Genomic DNA, 9,952 nt, shown 5'->3' with positions numbered 1-9,952 from the left:
ATATATTTATATATACTATATACTTATATATATACTTATATATACTATATACGTATATACTTATATACTTATACTATATATACTTATATATACTATATATATGTATACTTTTTTTGCTTTATTTACTTTACACATATAGAGAGTAAATAAAATTAAAAACTGCAGTAATGCAAGCATGCATTTTGAAAACAACTTTGCAGCAAGAGGCCACTCAGGCTAGCGTCATAATCAAGCTTAATCTCTTCAACATGTTGCTATAGTTAGACTAATTGCTTGTAATGGTTGAGCCAATTGCTTGCTGTGTTGGTATTGTTAAGACAGAAAGGAGGATGTGTTAAGCAGGATGTGTGCTCGTGAGATTAGACTTCTTTTGCTTGTGTTTCAATATCCAGAATGTCCTGTCCGGGGCTGAGGTTTCCCTTTGTGATTTTGTCGTGGTAATAAAAATACGAAGAATAAAGCCTTGTGCTTATAATCAGTAGGAGAGTTCAGAAATCTAGACGCAAAAGTATTTCTAATGTATTTTTGAACGAACAGCATGCATTCCCCAGAGAGCCTTCTGAAGTCTGCAACAAATAAATCAGAAGGAAGTGAGCTGGTAAAGCCCAGGCTAAGCCTAAGCAGAAAGGTTAAATGCTGAAGCAATGGTGTCCTCCACTGACGTGACCTGCTCAGTCATTCCCAGGCTTGATTTACCCGCTCTGCTGGAGACGTGCACCGTATTTCTTGTTCGAATTTATCTAGCTTTTGTTCCCAGCTACTGAATCTTGCTTTGCCTTTTTCTGTACGATCAGATCAGAAGGAAGTGAGCAGAACAGGCTGGTAAAGCCCAGGATAAGCCTAAGCAGAAAGGTTAAATGCTGAAGCAATGGTGTCCTCCACTGACGTGACCTGCTCAGTCATTCCCAGGCTTGATTTACCCGCTCTGCTGGAGACGTGCACCGTATTTCTTGTTCGAATTTATCTAGCTTTTGTTCCCAGCTACTGAATCTTGCTTTGCCTTTTTCTGTACGATCAGAAAGCATGCTGTAATTGGAAAGCCTTTCCTCGTGTGTGTGTGGATATTTATGGGCTGAAAGCAACCTCCCTGCTGAATTAAACAGATTGCACTTCTTTGCTATCCCATTGAAAGGTGGATCTGGCAAAACTCCGCATCTGCCATGGAAACCTTGAGGCACATTACTGCAGAAATTAAATATCCTCTCCAAGTTTCACTGGTGTTTTCTCCTGCCTACACCGAAAAATCACATTTGCTGGATTGCTTTTCACTGTTCTCTATGCCTTCTGTGTATGGATACCTAAGACAGCCAGTTTGCCCTAGGGTCCTGCTGTTTTTTGCTAAACTGCTCTTTCTTAGGGTTATTCCACCAGTCCCTGCAAAAACCTTGGTCCCTTACAGATCACCGATGCTGAAAAACAGGAATCCAACAAGAAATCCTCCAGGCTTTCGCTATAATGAAGGGACTTGGAGGATGGAAAACATGGACTTGCCTTTCCCCAGGTGCTGTGAACATCCCCGGGGCGATGGTTGGGATCGTGGTAGGTGGTGCCATCCTGAAGCGGTTCCAGATGTCCCTGAAGCAATGCAGCGTCATGTGCGTCCTCGGCATGTTCCTCTGCCTGCTCATGGCTTTTCCCCTCCTCTTCCTCGGCTGCCCCACGCAGAAGGTTGCGGGCGTTACCTACAGCGAGAGGTACCGACAGCTCCAGCTGAGCTGGGCACGGGTGGGATATTCCCAGGGCTGTGGGTACCCCCTCCCAATCCCCAGCTGCACTCCTTGGTGTGGAAGTAAAGCAGAAAACCCAGAAATGGGTTTGTACTTTCTTGAGAAACAGTTAATGGTGGTAAAATAAGGCTAGAAGTTAGTGCTTTTGTGAATAAACACTGAATCTGCTGCGTCCTTACTCCTTCTAACTCCATTGACCGGTGATGAAACTCACAGTGAATGCAGTTTTGGTACAAACAGCACAAGATTACATTTTCATCTTGGAAACTCTGGCACGTTACTCACAGGCCAATGAATTGGGCAGGGGCCAGCCCTGGGATCATGCTTTCAAAGCCGTGGCTGCTTCCCTACGCAGCCAAACACAGGCAGGACCTTGTCTTCCCTCAAGGCTTGGTCCAAGCTGCTCTAAATTCACATGTTCAGCACCCTGTGGTCTTGATGGAAGCTGCTTCATGCCCTTGGTGGGAAGCTCACCACCTCCCACTGTGTGATGTTGCACCACCCCACAACCCTATGTTTGGGCCAAATATGAAGGAAGGAAGGAAGTGGGTGACTCCCTTGAGTCAGGAGGCTTTGCCCAGGCAGAGCAAAGACTTGGGGATGCCATAGTGGAATTTCTGTGCACCCTCATTTACATACTGGGAAGGTTTTCTTAAGTAATCGAATGTTCTTTTGCTAATCTTTATAGATATTCAGTGCATTTTCAATATAAGATGCTCAATCCCATGCGTTGATATTTTCTTCCTGCTGTAGCTCTGAATTGGGACACCACACCTTGGAGTGTAACCTCCAGTGCAACTGCCCTGAGAAAGCCTACAACCCCATCTGCGGCTCTAACTCTATCGAATACATCTCACCCTGTTCCGCCGGCTGCAGAGCCGTAAATATCGGTGCAGACAACAACTCAGTCCTGGTGAGTCATCCCCACTGCGCTAGTGTCCTTGCTTGGGCTGCCTATTGAGGGGTGCAGCGCTCAAGTCTGGCCAGTGAGTTTCCTGAGGTTTGTTAGTGATGAACAAGCTCCGCACAACCCTGTGGGATGAGCAGGGGAAGGTTGAGAACGTGCCAGGAAAACCCCCTGTAGATGGTGCCTCTTCGGACTCTCCAGTATAACGCAGCCCTTGCCAGTACACATCCTCGGCCAAGGCATCAAGAAGAAACCTTTTAGGTATCCACCCTTTTAGGATGTCAAGATTTCTTTCCCCATCCATTGCTCCACCTCAGGTCAAGTTTTGCTCCACCAAACGTGGCTTTAGTATCTCACATCCTACACAGCAGCTTGGGTGGATGATGCAAGGATCTGCTCTTCCTTCACTCCTTAATGACGACTACTAGGTCACCTTTCTTAACTGTATTTCCTATGATGGGACAGGAGGACTAATCACAGCCCCTAGCGTGACCCTGAGTCCATGGATGCCTCTTGGACTCAAGAGATGCTTTCTCCATCTCGAGGCTCCTGCTGTAAATTGCCCCATCTGTGTTCCTTGAAGAGAGACCAGCAGTAATCAAGCTCCCAATTTAGGCATTGCATGCCTGAAGATCTCTAAAATTGGATAGAGTCTGAGTGTTGCCATTGTTCCAGGGCTGGCAAGGCAAGATGTCAATGCAGGTGGTACACATTTTCACATACGTTGATGTCTTGCAAAAGGTATCACCCAGACTGTTTACTCAACAGTTTTTGCTTGGGTTTGACCTAAAACACTACTGAAAGCCTAGAATTAATCTTTTGGTTTTTTGGTCTGGATTTGCAGACCTGGCTGGGTTATCATAGAATTGTAGAGTTACAGAATCATTAAGGTTGGAAAAGACCTCTAAGATCATCTAGTCCAACCGTCAACCCAACACTACCGTGACCACTAATTATTAGTTATTCTGCTACCCTGTGCTTCTGTTTTTTTCTGCTGCTCCCTGCCTGTCACCAAAACCCCAGTTGGGCTGAGTTTTCCCAGCGCCAATTGTCTACTGGGTCTCCAGGCAAGACAGTTCAACAAACAAAGAGTCAGGAGATCTTTGCCAATGGAAATACGTATCTGAAAAATGTTAGCAATCCGTAGAGGGTGAGCAGTTTTCCGCTGTGTTCTTAGCACAGGATATAATGGCAGCATGGGACTGCCTGGGCACTTTTTAGCAGCATTTTGTTAATTAACAACACTTTATTTTAATAACAATTACGTTTTCTGCCAGAGCATAGTCCCAAATGTGCTTTTCTGCAGCCCTGCGCCTGCCTTTTGCACAGCAGATCCTTTACAACTGCTTCTGTTTAGCTTGGGGAAGAGGAGGCTGAGGGTGGATCTCATAAATTCTTATAAACATCTAAAGGGCGTTGTCAGGAGGATGGGGCCAGACTCTTCTCAGAGGTGTCCAGTGACAGGACAAGGGGCAATGGTTACGAACTGGAAAACAGGAGGTTCAACCTCAACCTAAGGAAATACTTTTGTACTGGGAGGGTGACAGAGTCCTGGCACAGGCTGCCCAGAGAGATTGTGGAGTCTCCATCTCTGGAGACTTTCAAAACCCACGTGAATGTGTTCCTGTGGGATCTACTCGGGGTGATCCACCTCTGGCAGGGAGGTTGGACTAGATGGTCTTCAGAGGTCCCTTCCAAGCCCTGACATTCTGTGATTCTGTGATTCTGTGAACTCCTCCGAGTTGCCACTAGCCCTTTGACATCCTGAAGATAAATCCTGTGACCCACTCCTGCATTCATTACATGGATAATTATGTGTAGCCACACGCTACAGCAAAATCAGTTTTCCCTTGATGGTGCTAGGGAGATGCCACCCGGTAAAGCCAGCATTATCATTTCTTTAGTGCTGAGATAATTTGTTGAATCTCCTTTCCACCTATTGATGCATCTTGACCCGGTTTAAGTTGTGTGAGAGTTTTTTCTGCACAGGGGCTGTATCTCAGTATGTTGTTATAAATGCCAAATCATGCACCACCAGGTAGTAGCTGGAGTGCATTGCATGTCCCTGGGGCAGGAGAGTTTATGGCTACAGATGCTGAGTTCTGCTTCTTCATTGCTTCTTCACTGGACTAGGAGCTGAGATGTCCACAGAGCAACCTCAGCCCCTCTCTGGTTTTGGGTATTATCTGCTGCAGGAAAGGTAAAATGAGGTTTGGGGACAATCTTTTTAGCAGGGCCCATAGCAACAGGACAAAGGATTTAAAACTAAAAGAGGGGAAATTCAGACTAGATGTAAGAAGGAAATGTTTTGCACTGAGGGCGGTTAGACACTGGCGCAGGTTGCCCAGAGAGATGGTGGAAGTCCCATTCCTGGAGACATTCAAGGTCAGGCTTGATGGGGCTCTGAGCAACCTGATCCAGCTAAAGATGTCCCTGCTCACCGCAAGGGACTCGACTAGATGACCTTGAAAGGTCCCTTCCAGTCCAAACTATTCTGTGATTCCATGATCTGTGGTGCTTCTGCTGGAGACCTACCTCTCCACCATGACTGCAGCAGTCCAGAGGATGAGTTTGAGTTAGTTCATTTCAGATGGCTGAGGAAGCCATTACATCCCCCTGTACTTGGAACTGGTGAGGCCACACCTCAAATCCTGTGACCAGTTTCGGGCCCCTCACGAGAAGAAAGACATTGAGGTGCTGGAGTGTGTCCAGAGAAGGGCAACGAAGCTGCTGAAGGTTCTGGAACACAAGTCTAATGAGGAACAGCTGAGGAAATTGAGATTGTCCAGCCTAGAGAAGAGGAAACCTTATTGCTCTCTACAAGTACCTGAACGAAGGTTGTAGTGTGGTGGGGTTGGTCTCTTCTTTCAAGTAAGGAGTGATAGGACAAGAGGAAATGGCCTCAAGTTGTGACAGGGGAGGGTTAGATTGAATATTAAGAAAAACGTCTTCATGGAAAGGGTTGTCAAACATTGGAACAGGCTGCCCAGGGCAGTGGTGGAGTCCCCATCCCTTGAGGCATTTAACAGACGTGTAGACGTGGTGCTCAGGGACATGGTTTAGTGGTGGTCCTGGCAGTGCTGGGTTAACAGCTGGACTTGATCTTAAAGGTCTTTTCCAACCTAAAGGATTCTATGATTCTATGAAGATAAATCCCAGCCTTAATTTAAAATATTAAATCCTCTTTCCGAGAGGTGGGATTGTTTTCCCTTTCATCCCAAGACTCCCCTAGTGCTCTCAGCCAGGAGCAGTACCTTGTGGGTCTCTTTCATGGGCATCAGCTTCTCCATTTCCTCAGGCAGTGATGTGGAACAGAGATTTGGGAGTCCTTGGGCTGCTCCTGCCTCTGGGATAACCCTTCTGCAAACTGCCATCCCGCTGTGAATCTGTCCCCCTCCAGCAACAATGAGATTGTGCTCATTTTCTTTAAAGGTCTCTTCCACAATAAATGAGGCTTCTTGTTTAAGAAAAAGAGAATTGTGCCTAAAAGCTAGAGAAAAAGAACAAAATCCATATCCCTGGCCCTGGGGCATATTTCCTTTGCGAACACTGTGCCGGTTATTTATGACCCTCTCTCAAAGGTGAGGTTTTGCATTTTCCCTTAGCAAGTGTTTTGTGATTTAATACTCCCCTGGCTCTGATTCCCAGCTCTGCTCTGCACGTAGCCCCTGGATGAAGAGTCCCACAGCAGTAGACAAGCCAGGTATGGGTGATAGAGCCCAGGCTGCTCCCCTGGAGACTCCCTCCAAAAAATATAACACAGGCGAGTAAGCTTACATCAGGCTTGAGTGTTTCATCAGCTGTGAGTGAGATCTTTCCATCCCAAAAGCCCAGATTTATGCAGAATCCCAAAGCATTTGTTTGGCAAAGGGTGACATTGAAATAAACCCGTGTGTAAGCGTCTTCAGCGCGCAACGGGCGTGAAACACGGGACTGGAAACATGAACATAGAAGGATTGCTGCAGGTAGGTAAGGAGGCATTACTGGGGCTTGCGTCAACAAAGCAAGGATGCGTCTGGGTTGGGAGCACTTCTAGGTGCTTCTGGAAGCAGAGATGAACGAAGGTACCACTGAAGATGAACCAAGGTGCCTCTGGAGATGAGCCAAGGTACCACAGAAACTGAGCTCAGCTGTGTGTGCTCACCCACGTGACATCTTAGCGATGCCCATGGGACCTGGTTGGACTGGGACCTCATCTCAGGGATGGCAGCATGTTGGAGGCTGGAAGTGGGGATGGCGACGTGTGTTTCCTCATCCCCTCGATCAGTTATCCCTGCCCAGCTGCATTGTATGTGCTGGTTTCTTTTTCCCTGCCCTGCTCCCTGAAGTGTTGAGTGCTAACTGCTGCTAATTATTTGCAAACAAAACCTAAACACCTTCCCTCCAAGTGACAGCTGGCAGCTATCCCTGCTATCTCCATAGCCTTGAGCAGATGAGCAGCCTCTGGGTTTTCTCTCCTCTTTGCAGAACTACACCAACTGCAGCTGCATCACTGAAAATGGGGTTTGGGGATCTGCCAAGCCTGGGACCTGTGGCACCGGCTGCTCCCACCTCTTCCTACCCTTTGTGGTCCTGTCCTGCCTGGCAGGGTTCCTCGCCAGCGTGTCCCACACGCCGTCCTTCATGCTCATCCTCAGGTGAGCCGATTGGGTTGCCCGTGGTCTAGGTGCAGCCAGAAAAGGCATCCAGACGTGGAGTTTGGAAAAGCAAGGGGTCCTTGATGGAGGAGGAAGGGTTTCTCCAGCTGAGGGACTGGAGAATTAAATCAACCCTGTCTTGCACCTTGTGCCCGGTTCCTCCCATTGCTTTTACATGTTTTTTTACGTTTTTTTTAATGATTTTTTTACATGTTTTGGTGCAGAAATTGGCATACAGGGCTTGCCAGCTCCTGTCATCTGGCAGTGCATGTGGTTGTCCATCTCCTAGGCTATGTCTGGCTCGGAAGCTGTATTGCTAGCAAAGACCTGGCATGGCTGGGCGGGACAGAAACTTTGTACATTTCCAGTCTCAAAATGCTTAAGCAGGAGAGATCTTCAGGACTTGCTCTTGAAGACCCTTCCCTAAGAAGGGAAGCTGTTGCTGCTGATCCCTGCAGGGTTAAGCACCAAGTCGGAATTTCGTGCTGCTGGAGGCTTTATTGTGGAGCCACCAGTGCTGTGTGGCCAACAGCTCTTGCAGGCAACATGGTGTTCACCAACAGGTTCAAGCAAGGAGCTGGTGGGTGGGAGGGTGTCAGACCATACCAAACCCCCACAGCACTTCTACCCACTGACAGGAGCCCCGCGTTGCCCTCAGTACCCCCCATCCTTGCTCTCAGCACAACCTTTGGCTCCAGCAGCCATCCTGTTCCTTCTCCCCACCCACGGCTGATACCTCAGCAACGAGATGCACCATTAACTCAGCATTAATTCAGCACAGCACTACTTCGGCAATTTTTAATCCAGCTCTGTGTCAAGAAATTTAATTATCTTCCTTCCATCTGACGAATCTCACTTGAATACAACCTCCCAGCGCAGAGAAGCAATTAGGGATCCGGTTTCCCACACCCATGGGAAGGTGCCTATGGGATAGGGAGCAGCAGGCTGTGGGGGTTGTTCAGCCTGGAGGAAAGTAGGCTGAGGGGAGACCTTCTCACTCTCTACAACTACCTGAAAGGAGGTTGTAGTGAGTTGGGTTCAGTCTCTTCTCCCCAAATAACAAGTGACAAGGCAAGAGGAAACCACCTCAAGTTGCACCAGGGGAGGTTTAGATTGGATGTTAGGAAAAATATCTTCACAGAAAGAGTCATCAAGCATTGGAACAGGCTGCCCAGGGAAGTGGTGGAGTCCCCATCCCTGGAGGTATTTAACAGATGTGTAGATGTGGTGCTCAGGGACACACTATAGTGGTGGCCCTGGCAGTGCTGGGTTAACCGTAGGCTGGTGGGGCTGGAGCCTGGGATGGGCAGGGCTTGGGCTGTGCTAGGGAAGAGGAGAAAACCACAGAAAACCATCTCCGTGTTGGTCTATAAATGATATTTCTGTGGTTGGAGCACTCCAAACAGTCGCTTTTTAGGGAAAAGCTGTGGTTAAAACCTGTTCTTACCTTGAGTCCCAGGCATTATTAAATCACATTTTATGCCATGCGTGAGCTATGCCTACACCAGAGAGGAAAGGGAGGCTGAATTCCCAGAGGTGCACTGATCTGGGTGTCCTCTGCCACCCTGTCCTCTCCCATGTGTGGCCCAAGCAGGAACCACAGCCTGAAATACTTATTTCAGAAAACTGGGGTGTCACCAAAATATACCCTGGGGCATCCCACCTCAAAAAAAGCCACTTCCTTCTCTCTTTTGGTTACAAAAAGCATGGTTTTTACTGCTTGTGTTAGGCAGAGCCAGTGGCTGTATTGGTTTTTCTCTGTGTTTTACACACATGAATTCTTTAAATTAAAAGCAAAAATGCTTAGCCCAGCTCCTCCCTGTCTCTTTATGGAGTTTGATGAGTTTTTCAGGCCACGAAAGAGTGGTGGTAAGCTTCTGGCCCCAATGAATGAAATTTCATCATTTCTGCTGACGTAAATGGGAACTGGCTGGGGTTCTTGGGGGCTGGGTTGAAGCATGAATTTTTGGGTGAGGTGCCATAAGGCTTCGTGAGATGCCAAGGAGGGAAATGCCAGAGGGCAAACATTATGTTTTCTTGTGTTTTTTTTTTTCCAGGAGCATCCAGCCTGAAGACAAATCGTTTGCAGTTGGGATACAGTTCATGCTGCTGAGAGTTTTAGGTAAATTAAATTGTGATGAAACGCTGGAGAATCACGGCAACTCTTGTGGGTTTCCTGGGAATTTCATCCCTGAGCAGCCCCTGGGCTCTTTATTCAGAATTTCAGGCTGACCAAAGCCTCTCCTAAGGCAGGGAAAGATGCTGCCTTGCAGGGTCAGGGGGCTGCGTGTGGTGGGGAGGGGACAAGGCATTTGCGTAGCTAAATAAAAGTGGTCAGGGAAAAGTTTCAGTCTAGGAGGGCAGCCTTTGGCTGTGTGCAAATACTGCTGTGTTTGCCTCCAGCCTATCAGGGTGGCTGCAAACCATGTCCTGTGATCCCACTAGTTATTTTTCCCTTGGTGAAAATTCATGTTCACCCGGAGGCCCCCAGAATGTGACAAAGAGCCTACATGCACAGAGCATGAAGGAGGTGAGCATCATTCCTGGGCTGAGCGATGGTCCCTTACCAAAGAGCAATGGGAAAGAATGACCTCTCCTGTGCAGACAGACTGAGAGAGTTGGGGCTGTTCAGGCTGCAGAAAAGAAGGCTCCGAGGAGACCTTATTGTGGCTTCCCGGAAC

General features: G+C 47.8%; 1 protein-coding gene across 1 annotated transcript in view; it reads left to right on the top strand.

Moving 5' to 3' along the window:
* Window positions 1–1,501: 1,501 nt before the first annotated feature.
* LOC104281398 (solute carrier organic anion transporter family member 2B1-like) overlaps window positions 1,502–9,952 on the top strand; it is a gene marked incomplete at its 5' end in the record, with an annotated part of 10,350 nt that continues 1,899 nt past the window's right edge. Inside the window, 4 exons of the mRNA XM_009879379.1 lie at window positions 1,502–1,694; window positions 2,481–2,640; window positions 7,102–7,271; window positions 9,329–9,393. Of these exons, the coding sequence (XP_009877681.1) occupies window positions 1,502–1,694; window positions 2,481–2,640; window positions 7,102–7,271; window positions 9,329–9,393 (588 nt within the window). The remainder of the gene's footprint in view (window positions 1,695–2,480; window positions 2,641–7,101; window positions 7,272–9,328; window positions 9,394–9,952) is intronic.

The sequence above is a fragment of the Apaloderma vittatum genome, unplaced genomic scaffold, assembly GCF_000703405.1.
Source record: "Apaloderma vittatum isolate BGI_N311 unplaced genomic scaffold, ASM70340v1 scaffold15412, whole genome shotgun sequence".
In the NCBI taxonomy this organism is placed as follows: Eukaryota; Metazoa; Chordata; class Aves; order Trogoniformes; family Trogonidae; genus Apaloderma; species Apaloderma vittatum.
The sequence above is the reverse complement of the archived record's forward strand: the minus strand, read 5'-3'. Positions and strand labels throughout refer to the sequence as shown.